This window comes from Cervus canadensis, chromosome 3 (genome assembly GCF_019320065.1).
Source record: "Cervus canadensis isolate Bull #8, Minnesota chromosome 3, ASM1932006v1, whole genome shotgun sequence".
In the NCBI taxonomy this organism is placed as follows: Eukaryota; Metazoa; Chordata; class Mammalia; order Artiodactyla; family Cervidae; genus Cervus; species Cervus canadensis.
In genome coordinates, this window is record NC_057388.1 from 53,239,984 (window position 1) to 53,261,478 (window position 21,495).

The 21,495-nt window shown below is 39.7% G+C and overlaps 1 protein-coding gene across 3 annotated transcripts in view; it reads left to right on the forward strand.

Annotated features, from left to right (window-relative positions):
- DOCK4 (dedicator of cytokinesis 4) overlaps window positions 1-21,495 on the forward strand; it is a 471,517-nt gene that overhangs the window by 297,899 nt on the left and 152,123 nt on the right. For all 3 annotated transcript variants that reach the window (XM_043463173.1, XM_043463171.1, XM_043463172.1), the window contains exons 16-17: window positions 52-158; window positions 20,591-20,747. In XM_043463173.1, coding sequence (XP_043319108.1) covers window positions 52-158; window positions 20,591-20,747 — 264 coding nt within the window. The remainder of the gene's footprint in view (window positions 1-51; window positions 159-20,590; window positions 20,748-21,495) is intronic.

Sequence of the window (21,495 nt, forward strand, 5' to 3'; positions counted from 1 at the left end):
GCATACAGTGAAGTAACTGACTGATTCTTTTTTTTTTTTTCCCTTCTACAGCAAAGGAGAAAGGAGAGAAGAAATTGTTTGGCTTCTCCTTTGTTCCCCTGATGCAGGAAGATGGTAGGACACTTCCAGATGGCACGCACGAGCTCATTGTGCATAAGGTAACATCAGTCAGAGGTTGGGAGCAGTTGTGTAAAACAGGGCAGAAGTACTAACTCGCAGTCTTACCCTCACTCTGGAAAAGAGCAAAAATGGACTGCAAAGATACTCTTTTGGATGATTACTGGCAGGGAGAGTGCATTTTTGAGAGTAGTATCTCTAGATTCTGTCATATTCTGACATGTATTTTAAAGATTTTTTTTTAAAACTTAATTGAAATAAGGGTATTTGGCTAAGTCTATAGGGTGACCTTGAAATCCTATCCATAGCTGTGATAGGATTAGATAAACCTTACAAATAAGGTTTTTAATATTTTAATATATTAATATTTTAAAAATATTCCCAATACTTGCTTTCTTATCTGAATACCCCAGAAGCAAATTTTGCAAGGTCACCTTTCCATTTGTCTTGTTTGCTGTTCTCACGAAGCAAGGGAGAAGTAAGTGGCTGTTCTTTGTCATGACAATCTCAGTGGTTGTTTCTCTCTATTTTTTGCTGTAAGAATTGGCATGCAAACATTTGCGGGGGGGGGGGGGTGGGGCGGGGAATATAGTGTAGTAGGCAATAAAAAGAAAATTCACCTAACAGGAGATCCTTAGGAATTATCAGAGAATACTAGTAATAATGAAATACAGAACAGAAGCACTCGTAACTATGAAATCAAGCACTAAAGTATATGATTTTCTCCAAAATCTTTCTCCTTTGCATTTCTCCATTTCTGTAACCACATGCTCTTCCAGGCTCTTGTCAGCTCTTACCTGGGGTCACTAGTCCTGCCCACCTGGGCTTTCTCTGCCTTTAGTCCATTTTCCAGTCAGCCATTAGGGTGACCTGTCTAAGGTGCAAATCTTACCAGGCCCCTGCCTGACTTCAACCCATGGAAAAGCTTCCCATTGCCAACAGTGGAAATGGCAGGCTTTCAGGTATGTCGGGCTGCCTCCTCCCTTATGCCTCACGTCATCTCATTTCCAGTCCTCTACCTAATGCCCCAGTCACTTCCTGCCTGCTGGTTCCCCCAGTTCCACTTGACGTTCCTGCAGCCATGCTTCCCCTGTCTCCCAACAGTTGGCTTCTCCTCATCTGCAGAGGCTCACCTGGGCCAGAACCTTTGGGAAAACAGTCCCCTCACCCTAGTTCCTACTCTCTGTGTTCCCAGCTGACGATGTGCCCGCCCATGAGTTCCCCGGGTATCTGCACGAATCTCTTACCATTATCCTCATTACATTGTCAAATGGTTGTCTGATGACCCCTCAACTCACCAGGGTAGGTTTAGGAGCCCTTCAGGAGCAACAGCTGAGTCAGAGGGGTTCTGGTATGTGGCAGATGTGCAGTGAAGATACACTGAGTGAAGGAAGGAGATGACAGAGACTTTTTTACATTTGGATTATTGCTGGTAAAATGAGTGTCCATGCACAAGACACCGGGTAATTCTTGTTTGTGCATTGGTATGTATGTACATATTTCTTGAATCATTTATCTTCTGGTTGTTTGTTCAGGGCATTGACTACCACAGACCACAGGGCAGACATTCTTCTAGCAACTGGGAATATAGTGGTGAATAAGACCATTAAAGTGCCTCCATTTCTGGCATATACATCCTCTAGACTTCAAAAGTGACTTAAAGGAATTCGTGATGTTAAAATACAGGGAAAAAATATTTTCAAGTAGAGTGACACTAAGGCATACAGAGGATTTAAATGCACTAGGCATGTGAGATGATCTATTTATATAAATAAAGGTCTGCGGCCCCTTTATGTGAGATGGGTAATATGACAGGCTGTGTCTTCAGCTACAGTTTACCAAAAGACATAAGTGGTACTTGATATGAATGTTTGTGATCTTGACTCTGTGTACCATTAAATCTTCACACAGAAAAGGCAGGGCTAAGGTAATTATTAACTTCCTAATAATATTTAGAAGAATAAATCACTTCTTTATGACATTTCACAAGGCTTCCCAAGTGGCACATTGGTAAAGGATCCACCCACCAATATAGGAGATGCAAGAAATGTGGGTTTGATCCCTGGGTTGGGAAAATCCCCTGGAGGAGGAAATGGCAACCCACTCTAGCATTCTTGCCTGGAAAATCCCATGGACAGAGGAGCCTGGTGAGCTACAGTCCACAGGGTCGAAGAGAGTTGGACATGACTGCACGTACATGACATTGCACAATGTAGGCTCTCACCTGTGGCTTGGAGGGTGTTTTTGGGTGGTAGGTACTAACTTTCCAGTCAAGTCTAGGTTGACTTCCTCTAAAGAAGTATAAATAATATTAAGACTCTTAGCTGCTGATTAGAGACACCCATGTACTTAAAATGCCAGGAGGACAGGTAGCAGGGCTTGCTTCTACATGTGAGCATTTAGCATTCCAGCTGGTATTGGTTCCCAGGCATAGGCTCATGTACTCCCATTACCTGGGGTCTGTCAGGATGCCTTTGACAGAACCACCATTTTTCTCAAAAGTGGAACTTTGAATCATCTCAAGCCCTTGCACAAATTTTCAGTGGATATACAGAATTCCAATCCAGAAAGCATAAGAAAATTTATTTGAGCATCAACAGTGTAAAGAGCAGCTCTTCCCAGTGATCTTCCTCCATCACAAAGGAGGCTCAGGATGGTATCTGTAGATCATCTCATACAGGGCAGGCCTACATTGTGTAGACCCATGAGGAAGCGTTAGCTCCACAGAACAACCCTAAGTAGCTGAGTCTTATGATTAGGATTATTCAGCATTTGCTTAAAGAGAACTGGAATACCTGTCAAGCATACATCTTTTGTTTTTCATCTAGTTGATGCCATGGTTTTCTTTTTCATAGTACTGAGTCAAGAAGTACAATTTCTACTTAAGGGCACTTGCAGGTTATGATTATAAAACCGTATTATGAGCATAATGTTATTCTTCCTCTGCCATGATGGGCAATCTCACAGCCTGCTGATGATTACAGCCTTGAATTTATTAATTTAAAAATTTGAATGAAAAAGGAAGCTAGGAAGAGGAATGGATTTCAAATTACGGGGTAAAAAAATAGCCCATTTAATAAGTGATGTTGAGATAACTGAGATGACCACAATAGGTGTTGCAGGGAAAAATTAAGCTCTGGATCCCTACCTTGCTTCTTATACCAAAGCAAATTCTGATTAAATGTAAAAAATAAAACTGTAAGAGCCTTTATAATATGAGTGAACATTTTTAGAAAGTTAAGGTAAGGAGGGCCTTTCTAATGATCCCTCTTCAATGTTAGAAATTGGGCTTCCCTGGTGGCTCAGAGGTTAAAGCATCTGCCTGCAGTACAGGAGACCCGGGTTTGATCCCTGAGTTGGGAAGATCCCCTGGAGAAGGAAATGGCAACCCACTCCAGTATTCTTGCCTGGAGAATCCCATGGAGGGAGGAGCCTGGTAGGCTACAGTCCATGGGGTCTCAAAGAGTCAGGTACCCCCAAAATGTATAACTTTAGCTACATAAAGTTTAAAACTAATTTATGTATAAGATCATATAGACTGTAGCATGATAGTCTCCTCTGTCCATGGGATTTTCCAGGAGTGGGTTGCCATTTCCTTCTCCAGGGGATCTTCCCAACCCAGGGATCAAACCCAGTCTCCCACATTGCAGGCAGACTCTTTACCATCTGAGCCACCAGGGAATCCCTCATAGTAGGATATTTAAAATCTACTTTCCTCCTCATGTAAGTTTCTGGTTTAGAAGATTCATTTCTACAGTGAACTAAGAAAAAAAAAAAATTGGTATGTTGAAAACTGTTTAATAGCCTAATTTGGGCCTAAAATTTATGAAAAGATAATAATTTCCCCTTGTGACAGTGACTGGATTTCTGAGTGTGTTTTAAGGAAATCATTGTGACAGAGTTGTTATCAGTCAGTGGTCTGGCAAGAACCTGGATTCATCCTTTAGGGCAGAAGCTGAAGAATTCTGAGGGCAAAGCTCCCTTTCAAAGTAATTTCACCTTTACATAATTGATAGTATGTTTGCAGTGGTATTCCATGGACATAACCTCTGAAATCTAAAAAAATCCAAATATTATAGCTTTAGAAAGGGAAGTGAAAGAACTTGATTAGTCATCATTAGAGATTTTGTGCTTCCAGGGTCCCTTTTCACCTCTGAGGACATCAGTAATATCTCCAAGTAGTTGATGGCTAAGACCAAAACTTGTCTTTGGAATTCCTAAGTTGATTGTAACAGCATTTAATCTTGCTAAGTTTTGTTATTTTGCTGCGTTCTGCTAGGTTTGTTGTCTTCCTTAAATTTGTAGAGATATTTTTGGCTACTCCTTGCCAACTACCTGTTGGAAAGCAAAGTTAAAAAAAGAAATTGAAATAATAAGCTTAAGAAAATTCATTTTCCAAAGGTCAAGTCTGTTAAAGATAATAATATGAAGGTTCAAAAAAGAAGGATAGGAAGTTAATAACTGTGCCTTCAAGTCTTCATTCTGACCTATTCTAGTGAAGGATTTTTATTTCTTTGAAGTACATGCCAAAATACTCTCGGGTCTAGTTTGTGTGTATAGATAAACAAATAATAATACAGTCTACTTTTAAAGAAATTGGGGTTTTGCAAATTCATTATGTTGATTAACACCACTATGACTCAAGTGACCCAACTCAGCCAGACTAGGGATTTGCTTAGTAGAGAATCTGAATCCTTAGGGTGGGATTTATTGTTTCTGAACAAGAGAAGGGTCAGATAAGAAATCAGCTAAATAGAGGATGATCGTGTTTCCTGGTTGGAAAGTGATTAGTTTAATGTATGGCCTAGATTGCAAGAGTCTTTGATGAATTCATTTCACTTTTGCTCCCTAGAAGTTTGTTCATAAATGCTTTGTGTCTCATTTTTTCCCTTCAATGTTTCAGTTTCTTATGCTATACTCTAGTTCCCTACCTGATCCAGAGAAGTCCAGCACAGCCCCTCTGCACTAGTTACCTTCTTTGAGGTGAATTTCTCAGATTGAGTTGCTTTCCACTTATCCTTTCCTATACGATGTTTGTGTTTATAAGTAAAACGGAAAAATGACAGGAGTCTGAAAAATTTAATAGACTGATAGGTTTGCCACCCATCTTGCTGTGCAGAAAACTCTACATACTTCTCCAACAGTTCTGAAAGAGACACCCCTGTAAGTGAAAGTCGCTCAGTTGTGTCTGACTCTTTGCGACCCCCTGGACTACATAGTCCATGGAATTCTCCAAGCCAGAATACTGGAGTGGTTAGCCTTTCCCCTCTCCAAGGGATCTTCCCAACCCAGGGATTAAACCCAGGTCTCCTGCATTGCAGGCAGATTCTTTGCCAGCTGAGTCACAAGGGAACCCCACAAGAACACCCCTATAATCATGAACAATAGATCTTAGACAAGCACAAAACATATCTGTCCACCCTGGGCTTAGGCATAGGAGCATTGGCCACATAATCCTTGTTTTGTTACAGACTGTGAGAGAAATTAAGTAGCATACACCTGCAAAATTAAATTAAAATGTAAGTAGCCTGGTGAATTTAGCATAAACGTAAGCCAAACCAGACTTCCCTGTAGCTCAAATGGTAAATAATCTGCCTGCGAGGCAGGAGACCAGGGTTCAATCTCTGGGTTGGAAAGTTGCTCTGGAGAAGGGAATGGTAATCCACTCCAGTATTCTTGCCTGGAGAAGTCCCTGAACAGAGAAGCCTGGCTGGCTACAGTCCGTGGAGTGGCAAAGAGTTGGACATGACTGAGTGACTAACACAGTCCAACACAAGCTAAATCAAGCAAAGAAAAAGAAAGAAGACAGCTAAGATGACTTAATAAGTGGACTTGGTCTCAGCCCTGAAGGCTACTAATGTGACGGGCAGAAAGTGCTTTCATTCTCAGTAATTAATACCACTACACAATCTTTTAAAATCTCTGCCTCTGTTGAACTCTGGCTCTTGGCTGAGAGAGCTTCCTGGGTGACCTCTGGAGTACAGAAAGCTCCTTTTCTGAAGCCTCGTGTTCAGTGTCCTGACGCTCAATCTCTTTAAATGCCTCGGTGCATGTAAAGATACCATTCTCCATCCTTTTGTGAAGAGTTTCCATGCCCTCTCTCTGTAAAACTTATTCCATACAACATGGCAACTTTCTACCTGTCCTGGTTACTGTCTTCTTTGTTGTTCAGTCACTAAATCATGTCCAAATCTTTGTGACCACATAGATTAAGCACACCAGGCTCCTCTGTCCTCCACTATCTCCCAGAGTTTGCTCAAATTCCATTGAGTCCGTGATGCTATCTAACCATCTCATCCTCTGTCACCCTCTTCTCCTTTTGCCTTCAGTCTTTTCCCAGCATCAGGGCATTTTCCAATAAGTTGGCTCTTCGCGTCAGGTGGCCAAAATAATAGAACTTCAGCTTTAGCAACAGTCCTTCCAGTGATTATTCAGGGTTGATTTCCTTTAGGATTGATTGGTTTGATCTCCTTGCTGTCTAAGGGACTCTCAAGAGTCAACTCCAATACCACATTTTGAAGTCATCAATTCTTCGGCACTCGGCCTTCTTTATAGTCCAACTCTTTATGTCAGCAAAGAGATGTCTGTGCTTTTTTAAAATGCTCTCTAAGTTTGTCATAGCTTTCCTTTCAAGGAGCAAGTGTCTTTTAATTTCATGGCTGCAGTCACTGTCTGCAGTGATTTGGAGCCCAAGAAAACCAAATCTGTCACTGCTTCCACTTTTTCCCTTTCTGTTTGCCATGAAGTGATGGGGCCAGATGCCATAATCTTAGTTTTTCGAATGTTGAGTTTCAAGCCAGCTTTTTCCCTCTCCTCCTTTACCTTCATCGATAGGATCTTTAGTTCCTCTTCATTTTCTGCCAATGGAGTGATATCATCTGTGTATCTGAGGTTATTGATATTTCTCCCAGCAATCTTGATTGCACCTTATGATTTATCTAGCCTGGCATTTCATATAATATACTCTGCATGGATGTTAAATAAGCAGAGTGACAATATACCACCTCAGTGTACACCTTTCCCAGTTTTGAGCCAGTCTGTTGTTCCACATCCAGTTCTAACTGTTGTGTCTTGACCTGCATACAGATTTCTCAGGAGACAGGTAAGGTGGTCTGGTATTCCCATCTCTTTAAGAATTTTCTGCAATTTGTTGTCATCCACACAGTGAAAGGCTTTAGCATAGTCAGTAAAGCAGAAGTAGATGTTTTTCTGGAATTACGTTGCTTTTTCTGTGATCCAACTAATGTTGGCAATTTGATCTCTGCTTCCTCTGCCTTTTCTAAATCCAGCTTGCATACCTGGAAGTTCTCAGTTCACATACTGTTGAAGCCTAGCTTGAAGGATTTTGAGCATTACCTTGTTAATATGTGAAATGAGTGCAGTTGTACAGTAGTTTGAACATTCTTTGGCACTGCCCTTCTTTGGAACTGGAATGAAAACTGACCTTTTCCAGTCCTGTGGCCACTGCTGGGTTTTCCAAATTTGCTGATATATTGAGTGCAACACTTTAACAGCATCATCTTTTAGGATTTGAAATAGCTCAGCTGGAATTCCATCACCTCCACTAACTTGTTCAGAGTAATGCTTCCTAAGGCCTACTTGACTTCACACTCCAGGATGTCTGGCTCTAGGTGAGTGACCATACCATCGACATTATCTGGGTCATTAAGATTTTTTTGTATAGTTCTTCTGTGTATTCTTGCCACCTCTTCTTAATCTCTTCTGCTTCTGTTAGGTCCTTGCCGTTTCTGTTCTTTATCATGCTCATCCTTGCATGACATGTTCCCTTGTTGTCTCCAATTTTCTTGAAGAGATCTCTAGTCTTTTCCATTCTATTGTTTTCCTCTATTTCTTTGCATTGTTCATTTAAGAAATCTTTCTTATCTCTCCTTTCTGTTCTCTGGAACTCTGCATTCATTTGGGTATATCTTTCCCTCTGTCCCTGGACTTTTCTTCTCTTTTTTTCTTAGCCATTTGTAAAGCTTCCTTAGACAACCGCTTTGTCTTCTTGCATTTCTTTTCCTTGGTGATGGTTTGGTCACCAACTCCTGTATGGTGTTAAAAACCTCTGTCCATAGTTCCCTTCTTAGTCCTCATAAGAACTACTGACAAGACTTTACCACTTTGCCTGCCTCACCACTTCTCCTGTCCTTAACAGAGAAAACAGAGGCTGTGAGACAGGAACTTCCTTAACTTCATGTGTTCTCTCCTTTGCCACCTGCACACTTATCTGCCTCATTCCTTTACCTCCTGCTTCCTGTCTCATGGGGTGGGACAAGACTCCTTCCCTTCAAGGCTGATGCTTCTACCTGCTTCTCTCAGGATCTTCCTCTTCTCCTGGCTCCCCTGGGACCTTGCTCCTCTTAGCATCCCCTCTTGTTTCCTCTCTTCTGGCAGAGTTCTCAGATTTTTAACACTCTCAATCCTTTTTCTTTTTTTAAAACATTTATTTATTTTAATTGGAGGCTAATTACTTTACAATATTGTAGTGGGTTTTGCCATACATTGACATGAATCAGCCATGGGTGTGCATGTGTTCCCCATCCTGAACCCCCCTCCCACTTCCCTCCCCATCCCATCCCTCAGGGTCATCCCAGTGTACCAGCCCTGAGTACCTTGTCTCATGCATCGAATCTGGACTGGTGATCTGTTTCACATATGATAATATACATGTTTCAATGCTTTTCTCTCAAATCATCCCACCCTCACCTTCTCCCACAGAGTCCAAAAGACTGTTCTATATATCTGTGTCTCTTTTGCTGCCTTGCATATATGGTCATCGTTACCATCTTGCTAAATTCCATATATATGTGTTAGTATACTGTATTGGTGTTTTTCATTCTGACTTACTTCACTCTGTATAATAGGCTCCAGTTTCATCCACCTCATTAGAACTGATTCAAATGCATTCTTTTTAATGGCTGAGTAATATTCCATTGTATATATGTACCACAGTTTTCTTATCCATTCATCTGTTGATGGACATCTAGGTTGCTTCCATGTCCCAGCTATTATAAACAGTGCTGTGATGAACATTGTGGTCCACATGTCTCTTTCAATTCTGGTTTCCTTGGTGTGTATGCCCAGCAGTGGGATTACTGGGTCATATGGCAGTTCTATTTCCAGTTTTTTAAGGAATTGCCACTCTGTTCTCCATAGTGGCTGTCCTAGTTTGCATTCCCACCAACAGTGTAAGAGGGTTCCCTTGTCTCCACACCCTCTCCAGCATTTATTGCTTGTAGACTTTTGGATAGCAGCCATTCTGACCGGTGTGAGGTGGTACCTCATTGTGGTTTTGATTTGCATTTCTCTGATAGTAAGTGATGTTGAGCATCTTTTCATATGTTTGTTAGCCATCTGTATGTCTTCTTTGGAGAAATGTCTATAGTTCTTTGGCCCATTTTTTGATTGGGTCATTTACTTTTCTGGAATTGAGCTGCAGGAGTTGCTTGTATATTTTTGAAATTAATTCTTTGTCAGTTGCTTCATTTGCTATTATTTTCTCCCATTCTGAAGGCTGTCTTTTCACCTTGCTTATAGTTTCCTTCGTTGTGCAAAAGCTTTTAAGTTTAATTAGGTCCCATTTATTTATTTTTGCTTTTATTTCCATTACTCTGGGAGGTGGGTCATAGAGGATCCTGCTGTGATTTATGTCTGAGAGTGTTTTGCCTATGTTTTCCTCTAGGAGTTTTATAGTTTCTGGTCTTACGTTTAGATCTTTAATCCATTTTGAGTTTATTTTTCTGTATGGTGTTAGAAAGTGTTCTAGTTTCATTCTTTTACAAATGGTTGACCAGTTTTCCCAGCACACTTGTTAAAGAGATTGTCTTTTTTCCATTGTATATTCTTGCCTCCTTTGTCAAAGATAAGATGTCCATAGGTGAGTGGAATTACCTCTGGGCTTTCTATTCTGTTCCATTGATCTATATTTCTGTCTTTGTGCCAGTACCATACTGTCTTGATGATAGCAGCTTTGTAGTATAGCCTGAAGTCAGGCAAGTTGATTCCTCCAGTTCCATTCTTCTTTCTCAAGAATTGTTTTGGCTATTCGAGGTTTTTTGTATTTCCATACAAATTGTGAAGTTATTTGTTCTAGTTCTGTGAAAAATACCATTGGTCGTTTGTTAGGGCTTGTATTGAATCTATAGATTGCTTTGGGTAATATACTTATTTTCACTGTATTGATTCTTCCAATCCATGAACATGGTCTATTTCTCCATCTGTTTGTGTCCTCTTTGATTTCTTTCATCAGTGTTTTATAGTTTTCTATATATAGGTCTTTTGTTTCTTTAGGTAGATTTATTCCTAAGTATTTTAATCTTTTGTTGCAATGGTGAATGGGATTGTTTCCTTAATTTCTCTTTCTGTTTTCTCATTGTTAGTGTATAGGAATGCAAGGGACTTCTGTGTGTTAATTTTTTATCCTGCAACTTTACTATATTCATTGATTATCTCTAGTAATTTTCTGGTAGAGGCTTTAAGGTTTTCTTTGTAGAGGATTATGCCATCTGCAAACAGTGAGAGTTTTATTTCTTTTTTTCCTATCTGGATTCCTTTTATTTCTTTTTCTTCTCTGATTGATGTGGCTGAAACTTCCAAAACTCTATTGAATAGTAGTGGTGAGAGTGGGCACCCTTGTCTTGTTCCTGACTTTAGGGGAAATGCTTTCAATTTTTCACCATTGAGGATAATGTTTGCTGTGAGTCTGTCATATATAGCTTTTACTATGTTGAGATATGTTCTTTCTATTCCTGCTTTCTGGAAGGTTTTTATCATAAATGGATGTTGAATTTTGTCAAAGCCTTTTTCTGCATATTGAGATAATCATATGGTTTTTATCTTTCAATTTGTTAATGTGGTATATTACATTGATTGATTTGCAGATATTAAAGAATCCTTGCATCCCTGGGATAAAGCCCACTTGGTCATGATGTATGATCTTTTTAATATGTTGTTGGATTCTGTTTGCTAGGATTTTGTTAAGGATTTTTACATCTATGTTCATCGGAGATATTGGCCTGTAGTTTTCTTTTTTTGTGGCATCTTTGTCTGGTGGTGGTATTAGGGTGATGGTGGCCTCATAGAATGAGTTTGGAAGTTTACCTTCCTCTGCAATTTCTGGAAGAGTTTGAGTAGGATAGGTGTTAGGTCGTCTCTAAATTTCTGGTAGAATTCAGCTGTGAAGCCATCTGGTCCTGGGCTTTTGTTTGCTGGAAGATTTCTGATTACAGTTTCAATTTCCATGCTTGTAATGGGTCTGTTAAGATTTTCTATTTCTTCCTCGTTCAGTTTTGGAAAGTTATACTTTTCTAAGAAGTTGTCCATTTCTTCCAAGTTGTCCATTTTATTGGCATATAGTTGCTGATAGTAGTCTCTTATGATCCCTTGTATTTCTGTGTTGTCTGTTGTGATTTCTCCATTTTCACTTCTAATTTTGTTGATTTGATTCTTCTCCCTTTGTTTCTTGATGAGTCTGGCTAATCGTTTGTCAATTTTATTTATCTTCTCAAAGAACCAGCTTTTAGCTTTGTTGATTTTTGCTATGGTCTCTTTTGTTTCTTTTGCATTTATTTCTGCCCTAATTTTTATAATTTCTTCCCTTCTACTAGCCCTTTTTCTTTAAAGACAAACTACATTGTAATAGCTACCACACTGTCTCTTCCTTTCCCATCTCAGTCACCTGCAGGAAAGGCTGGTCTTCACTCACTGTCTCTACTTCCCTCCATCCCATCTGTCCCTTGGGCTACTCTCTGTCCTTGAAGCTCAAATGAAGTTTTCCCCTCAAGGTCACTAGCACCTACGCTGTGGCCCACCTTCTAGACACTTCCTAAATCTTCCCTTACTTGATTTCCCTATAACATGTAATACTATTGATTACCCTTTTTAAAAATCCCAGATTTCATGGTCTGACAGTGTTCTCCTGAGTCTGATCCTTCTACTCCTTTGAGTACTCTTCTCTCTTATCTGTATTTTAAAAAGTTTTTTTTAGTAAAGTATGTTTTTTGTTGCATGTGCTCACTCAGTCATGTCCAACTCTTTGTGGCCCCATAACTGTAGCCTGCCAGGCTCTTTGCATAAAATTTCCCATGCAAGAATACTGCAGTGGGTTGTCATTCCCTGCTGCAGAAGATCTTGCCACTCCAGGGATCAAACCTGTGTCTCTTGTGTCTCAGGGATTGAACCTGTGTCTCTTGTCTCCTGCATTGGCAGATGGATTCTTAGCACTAGTGCCACCTTGGAATCCCCTAGTGAAGTATAGTTAACTTAGAAACATTGTGTTAATTACTGCTATACTGCAAAATGACTCAGCTATACACATATATATTCTTTTTCATATTCTTTTATGTTATGGCTTATCACAGTATGTTGAATATAGTTCCCTGTGCTATACAGTAAGACTTTGTTGTTTACCCTTCCTGTATATACTAGTGTGCATCTTACCTGCATCTTAAATCTTGGTGTTATCATAGATTTAATCTTTGGACCCTGTCTGTGTCTCCTACACTCTGGAACCATCTCACCCACTTCTGTGGGTTAATTTGCTACATCTCTGCTGATGATGTCCAGATCTGGGTTTGTAGTTCAGGACTTTTACCAGCCTACTGAGCATCTTCAGTGGGGTCCGCCAGAGACACCTCTTAACTTGGCTTGTCCAAAACTGAATTTTTTTATTCCATCTCCATCCTCTCCTGTGGTGAATTGAAACCTTCAGTTTTTCTTGACTGCTCACACTTTACCTCACCATCTAAACACTTGGTTTCATGACCAATCACTGCCTCTTCCTTGGTGGTTCTTTAAGGAATTTAAACCAGAGACAGATATCAGAATCAGTCTGAGTTTTCCTTCTTTAAGAAGTTCAGAGTAGTCCCAAGGCTTTTTTGGTCCTGAAAAAAAAAATCACATCATTTAGGCCACACTCAACTACATATAGTTGTCTGACTACACCTGTACTTTTTTAAAACAGTTGTTTTTTCAGTTATTTTAGACTTAGTTGCAAAAATAGTACAGAAAATTCCCATATACCCTTCACCCAACTTCTCCTTATGTTAGCATCTTACATAACCACAGAACATTTATTGAAACTAAATTAACCTTGATACAATACTGTTAACACAAAACTTATTTAGATGTTACACATTTTTCCAGTACTTTTATTTTTCTCTTCTAGGATCCAGTCTAGAACCCATATTGCATTTAGTTGCCATATCTTCATCATCTCATATATGTGTTTTTCTCCCCCAGTGTCTTTTTATGTTTTGTTTCTTCTGTATAACATGTCTTTCTCTCTCTTGCCTGGCAAGCCTCTTACTCTTTATGACTGAAGTCAAATAGCCTTTTTCCCCACAGATTTTTCTCTACTTCCCTGGCAGAGCTAAAATCCGGGGGTCTTTATTGCTGCTTTGTCATCAGTCTTAACAAATGAGTGCAGAGGTCAGACATGTAATGCCCTCATGTACAGAGACTATTTTTATCTCCTTGTTACATTCTTTATACTGAATTAAAAGACAGTCAAATAGTAGAATTTTAATACATGTTTAATACTGACATTAAAAATGACGAATCATGTTGAAAGGATCCCCAGAAGAAGGTTTTTTCTGCCACAGCTATTGATAAATCTGGTTCAGTTAACTGGCAGTAGTTTCAAATGGATTGTCTAACTTACTATAGTTTTTAATTTAATTTTCTACATCCTGAAACTTACAGGCCCCTTAATTTGATTAATATACTATGAATCTCTGTACCAGTTAATATCTGAAGAAACTTCTTGTTTATTTCTCTCAATTATGTAGCTTGCATTTTTGCACCTATCCCTTTTCTGGATGACTGTGACTGACCACTGCATCTCTTTCTTGCTCAAGACAGTGGACAAATAGTGGCCTGGGGTGTGATGCATAATTCATTGCTCCACCAACTGATTTTCATTCTGGGCAAAGAAATAGATTGTGAGCCAGGCTATATCATCTCAAAGAAGACAGAGGCTACTACTGCTGCCACAGAGCCTTTGTTTTAACTCTTCTTTAATAATCTAGGGAGTCCATCCCTCCTGTCAGATCTGATTTCAGTCTCGAGTAAAGCAGCAGGCTGCGTTTCATCTCCCTCTTCTCTAATTTGTAATAAATTAACTTCATGCCATTTTAAAATGACTTGCACAGATCCCACCCTATCAAAGTAAACACAGAGAATTGTCCTTTTCTCTGACAGTGACATTGTTTTGTTCCCATAATCCAGGAGCAACCTCAGGGGGTTGTAGTCGTGTGGCCTTGTCTCTCCTAGAAAGAATGGCTCAGTTGATTGTTCCTGCATCTCTCTGTCTGTCTCCCCCATCTGACATAATACCAGCAAGACTTTTGCTTGTGTCTGCTGCAAGAGGAGGGGAGGATATTTCTTCTTATTCTAATATCCGTGTTGCCTTGTTCCATGCCCACACTGGATTTGATGAAAAAAATCATCCCTATGCTAAAACGAAAATAGTTGCATTACAGGTGTTCCCCAGAATGCAAGTGGTCTGTATTTAACTACTCATCAGTTTAGGGATGTAACTGCATTTTACTGTGGTGACAAAACCATCCATCAAAAAAACACAGTGATGTAGCTTTGTGCAAAGCTGCAGTTTTTTACTGTTCAGATTCACAGGCATTCAGACATCTAGCCACAACTCTTTTGCACTGATGTTTCCATGCTGTACTTTACCAGCTTCATTTCTGTGACTTCCTTGACTTTTAGCCCTTCACCTGGGGGAAGACTGCTCCTACCCATTTATTCTCTCCCATCCACACCCTTGTTCAGACTCCTCCTCACAGTCCAGACTCTTCTCCCACCTGGCAGAAGAATGCTCGAGAAATTCACAGCTGACTCTTTCTCACTCCCTGGCTTCTGCTGGTAAGCTGAGCATTTCCTCTGAAGACTCTGGACAACCTTTTTGGCTTAACCCTTTACAACATCTGCCGTGCCCTACAGGCCTATCTTCTGGAACCTGTTTCTAGCCTTCACTGCTCTTCAGTCTCATTTCTTTTCTGTAAATTCTGTTTCATCCAGTGAATGAACAAATGATCTCTGACTCATCTGTTGTGTTCCACAGCTCCCGTGACACGCCTTCTCTGCTCCTATATGCTTCTCCCCGCCAACCGCATCCAGATCACATGATCCCTTTTGCTCCCTGGGTGGCTTCAGAACACAGATCAGCCATTTCACTGTAGGACTCACAGGCTTGTTAGATATGAAACTATTTCAGCTCCAAAGACCACTCTAAGCTCTCTCCCAGGGTATTTCCCACAAACATACTTTGTGTGAAAAATGAAATCTTGGGGGCGATCTTTCTTAACCATACCTGCCATTCAATATGTTATCTGTTAATTAATTTTAAAATTTGTTACAGCAAAAGTCAAAACCTGGTTAAGACAACAGTGGAAAAGTCATTGAAGTCATGACTGCTATTTTGTATAGTAGTTGTGAGCATGAACTTTGGTTCACATCCTGGCTCTGACTCTTACTAACTTTGTAATATTGAGCAAATCACATAAGCCCTTCAGGTTATGATGTCCTGCCTCATAGGATTATTATCAGAGTAAAAAAACTCACGCAGAGTGCTTAGTCTGACATTTAGTAAGCCTTTGTAAATGATGGCAAAGGAATGTAAATAAATGTAAATGCAGACCATGGGATCACAAAGAGTCAGACACAACTTAGCATATGACTTAGCAACTGAACAACAACAGAATGATGGTTGCCTGGATTGCCTATAAAATCTCTAGTGCTGTGTGATGTGTTGAGGATGCATGCTAAAAACCTCAGAGGACAAGAAAAGCCAGGCTGTGAGATTTTCCCTGAAGGCCACTTAAGTTCTTTGGAAATAGATTTAAACTCTAACCCCATACCTAACATATGATTTTGACTCCTGTTGGACAAAGCAAAAAAAATCAATTTTGAACACCTAGTATTAGTAAATATTATAATACAGTAAATATTATAGCAAAGGGTTCACAGAGACCAAAGAGTTATTATGTACTTTTCTTTATTAAATTAATAGGTAGAATTCTTACCCATCCTCCCCACTTCCTCCCCACACCAGCACCAAAATACACACAACACATGCATAACACACACTGATATTATTCGTGGAAGGAAGGTCTTAAAATAACTTCTGTGTCCAGAGTAATGTTTGTGTTAGTTACTGTATTTTGTGTTGAGTAAGGGTGATAGAGTTCAGTTGTAAGAAGGTATTCAAGGTGTCACAGCTTGAAATGAGAGAGACTCTGATGCTGAGGTCTTGCCCCCAGCCTGGGGGAGAAGTGCAGTGAACTATAATAGATGGCGCTCGCCTGGCCACAGTGACTGCCCCCTGTCAAGGCAGCCAAGGTGTCTATCCACAGTGTCCCCTATGGGTAGAACATGGCCATCGCATCTTCAATCACAGAAGTGGTTGATCCTTGACTGCCAGTTGAGTTGCATGAGTTCAGCAAGCAGGCATTCCAAGAGGCTTCCAGAAGTCTTCAAGAACCATTTGTAGGGATGAGGATAAGAAAGCCATCTATGGCTTCAGGATTTCTGTACACAGATAGAGCATACCAGACCAGGGCACGCTTCAGCTTCTGGAAGTTTCTTCTGAGGAAGAAACCTGGATGGTGTCTGGACTGGGTTTGTATGAAGCTTCAGTTTCAATAGGAAGGAGTGGTTCAACATACAGACCACAGGTCATGCTGGGGATGGGAGCAGAGCATGTTACTGACCCTACAGACAAGATCCAGGCAGAAAAAAACAGGGCCAGTGTAGGACGCTGTGCTCCAAGCCCTGATACCAGAACAAGACTGAGGAGAGGGGGATGGTGACCCCAGGTTCCAGAACTTTACTTTGCTAAGCACTTTTATTCAGGAAAGCATCTGAAGTGTTCACGTTATAATTATTTCTAAACTATATAGGCATTCTTCTGTCTAAGTGAAATATCGTACAGTAATAAAGCATTTGGAGCCATAACGTGAGAAGAGAGTTATGGAGACTGTTTCTTGTGTTTATTGGTCCTCCTGTTACTGGGCAGGTGTGCCAGGAAGAACATCTTGTAATATTCTGATTTTGTTTCTCTAAGCTTATTAGAGGTGTCTTTCTTAAAGATTTAGTATTAAAAATTTTTTGTAAATCACACAGATTAGCCTAGAATACCCAAGAGGTTCTGTGCTTAATTTCCTACCTGTTCCCAAAACACTAGCCTTAAAAATAAATATATACATTAAAAAATAATAAAGTTCCTAAATTTATACTCAAAATAAGTTAAGCTATACCGATTTCCAGTGGTCATGTATGGATGTGAGAGTTGGACTGTGAAGAAAGCTGAACGCCAAAGAATTGATGCTTTTGAACAGTGGTGTTGGAGAAGACTCTTGAGAGTCCCTTGGACTGCAAGGAGATCCAGCCAGTCCATCCTAAAGGAAATCAGTCCTGGGTGTTCATTGGAAGGACTGATCCTGAAGCTGAAACTCCAATACTTTGGCCACCTCACGTGAAGAGTTGGCTCATGGGAAAAGACCCTGTTGCTGGAAGGGATTGGGGGCAGGAGGAGAAGGGGACGACAGAGGATGAGATGGCTGGATGGCATCACCGACTCGATGGACATAAGTTTGAGTAAACTCCGGGAGTTGGTGATGGACAGGGAGGCCTGGCGTGCTGCGATTCATGGGGTCACAAAGAGTCGGACACGACTGAGTGACTGAACTGAACTAATACCGATTCTATATCTGTTACAATATATTTTTCTCAAAATTTTAATTTAAAGTCACCTTCATTACAGAAACAGTATATAGATAAACAAAAATAAAAATACCATATTCTGATTGCTCAGATGATGTTAACTATTTATCCCTTAGGGTATATCTTTCTGGAGGTTTTTCTGTATGAACTTTTTTTTTTACCCAAATGATGTTATTTATTTTAGCAGACTTTTAAAAGAGTAGCTTAGTATACGATAAAGTTGAGAGTAAAGGATAGAGACTTCCCTTCCACCCTCTGGCCCGGCATGTGTGTAGCTTCCTCCATTGTCAGCATCATTCACTGGAATGGTGCGTATTTATTTTAACCAGGGTTGAATCTGCATTGACACATCATCATTACCCAAAGCCCATAGTTTACCAGGGTCCACCCTTTTTTATATATAAGTTTATTTTTCTTGACTTTTGGCTGTGCTGGGTCTTTGTTGCTGTGTAGGCTTTTCTCTACTCACAGAGAGTGAGGGACTCTCTCTGGCTGTGGTGCTCAGGCTTCTCATTGCGGTGGCCTCTCTTGTTGCAGAGCACCGGCTCAAGGGCGTACAGGCTGCAGTCGCTGAGGCACGTGGGCTCCGTAGTTGTGGCTCCCGGGCTCTGGAACACAGGCTCAGTTGTTGGGGCACACAGGCTCAATTGCTCCACATCATGAGGGATCTTCCCAGATCAGGGATCGGACCCATGTCTCCTGCTTTGGCAGATGGATTCTTTACCACTGAGCCACCAGGAAACCCTAGCTTTCACTCCTGTTTTTGTGTATTCTGTGGATTTCAACAAATGTATAGTGACATGTATTCATCATCATAATATCATACTGCCCTAGAAAAATCTTCTGTGGTCTGTCTGTTCATTCTTTCTCCTACTCCCAACCCCTGGAAACCACTCATTGTTTTTTTAACTGTCTTCATAGTTCTGCACTTTCTAGAATATTACGTATTTGGAATCATGGAGTTTGTAGACTTTTCAGATTGGTTTCTTTCACTTTTTGATATGCATTATCTCCTCCATGTCTTTTCATGGCTTGGTAGCTCATTTATTTTTAGCACTGAAATGATATTCTGGTTTCTGGATGTACCGCATTTATCTATTCATGTACTGAAGGATTATCTCAGTTGCTTTATTATATATTTTTTAAATTTTTTTTATTGAAGTATAGTTTATTTACAATGTTGTGCCAATATCCGCTATACAGCAAAGTAGCTCAGAGATACACATGTAATAGACATGCTTATTTTAATATTCTTTTCCATTATGGTTTATTGCAAGATATTGAATATAATTTCCTGTGCTATACAATAGGAACTTATTATTTTTTTAAATTTGCTTTTGCCAGTTAATGACTTCCAATCATTAATTTTTTTTATCTCATCTAGAACTTAATAATGTATAAATTCCAAAAGAAAATTCTTTTCAGCAAGTTTGTCCAAATCCAGGGCCACTATATTGTATCTGGCTCTTACTTATCTCCTAAGTATTATTTAATCTAGAGTAATCCTTCCCCCCCCCCCGCCCCCCGCCGCAAAACTTGACTTGAAGAGTCAAAGACAGGTGCCTACAGAAAGTGCTGCCTTCTGGGTTTGTCCCCAGACAAACCCATGGGGGTTGCTTCCCCATGGCATTCAGCATGTTGCTCTGTCCTTTGTATTTTCTGTGAAGTAGAAGGTGAATCTGTCGGTGTCATCCGTTTAGGCTCCACAGCTTTGGGAGGAATGCGTTGCGAGGATGATGTGTTGTTTTGCGTTGCCCTGCATCAGAGGGCCGACAGGGCGATGCCCCTATGTGCAGTTATATTTGTCCCCTTGCCAGTAGGAGGGAATCTCTGTGGTAGCATTGAATGTTCATTTGCTCATCAACAATTTTCCTGCTGATTTTAACATTTAGCAACAACCCTTGACTAAAGAAAGAATTACACTAGGAATATGAAACTATATTTATAAAACCTATAATTTCTTTTACATTTGTTGACGGACATTTTCTGTAGGGATTTCTCAACATAGTGGGATTATTAGGTTATCATGAAATATAGAGTCCTTTAATTGCCTGTTTTCAAAGTAAGGAGTTGTTTAATATCTACCTCAGAGGAAATGTGGGAAGAATTTAAGCACTTTTTTAAAATGCTATGGTTGTGGGATGGGGGGGTGAGAGGGAGGCTCAAGATGGAGGGTGTGTGTGTGTGTGTGTGTGTGTGTGTGTATATAGTTATGTTGTGTATACATATATATATAGTTGTAGTGTGTATATATATACACATACAGTTATGGTTGATTCGCATTGTATGACAGAAACCAACACAACATTGTAAAGCAATTATCCTCCAGTTAAAAGATTTTTTAAAATGCTATGGTCACTGCAGTATGATTTCTTGAGCACTTCCAATGTATCAGGCTCTGTGTAAAGGCCTCATGTAATCTAATTCATATGGGAGCACAGTGAGGTCATAGAGATAGAAAATGGAAATCATAAGAGGCTGAATAACTTGATACAGTTACTTGTGTGGGAAGTAACAGAGATGGAATTCAAACCCAAATGGGTCTGCGTCCAAAATAAGTGAGTTATTTTTCTTAGACACTTTTGTTGCATTTTACTTAAAAGCAAAATTCTGTTTGTAATGATATTTGGAATATTTCCCAGTTCTTAAAAACTAGAAATGGATATTATGCTTAATAATTCTCAAGAGGTCTCTTACCTCTCCCGCTTCCATTTTTTAAAATATTTTTTTGCAGTGTGAAGAAAACACAAATCTTCAGGATACTACCCGCTACCTCAAACTTCCTTTTTCCAAGGGCATTCTCCTTGGGAATAATAATCAAGCCACGAAGGCCACAAAGGAGTCTTTTTGGATAACATCTTTTCTCTGTTCCACAAAACTGACACAAAATGGTAATGTATAATACTGTTTTATTTGAAAGCCCCTGTATTTAAGTACTCATGTGAATTTTAGTAGGATATTCTGTAAACATCAGTTTTATATTTAAGAACTTTGCACTAGAAAAATTGTTGTCGATCCTTCTGTTTGTGGTTTCTAATAATATGAAAATAATTGTGACCCAATGAAGAGTTAAATGTGTATAGTTTAAGGACTACAGAATTATCCTAGTATTGGAACCCAAGTACACAAGTCCTCAAATAAACCATCAAAACCCAGCTGCTTAAAAAAAAAAGACAAAGATTACCACAACCTTAATCTCTCTTGCTTCATAAACCGTGCTAATTGCAGGCTTCAAAGTAAATGCTGTTTTCTGTTTAATTAGATGGATATTACTTTTCTATTCTAGCATTACTTTTTATGTCAATGATTGTTTAGCAAGTTATGATTAATAAAGCAAGCTCTTCTCCTTGACAAATTGTCCTGAAAGCATTGTCTGTAATGAAGGAAGTAAATTAAATATTTTTGAATTCTTCATGGTTGCCATGTAAGGCTTCTGGAAATCATCCTGAATGCCATATAATAAAATTAGTTTCATTCTGTTAAAGACAATCACTTTATAATAAGGTATGGCTCTTCCTTGACTTTAGGATTGGGTTACATTCTTTTGATAAGCCCACGGTAACTTGAATAAGATAAATAGAATATGCATTTAGTACACCTAACCTACAAAGCATCATGGGGCTTCCCAGGTGGCTCAGA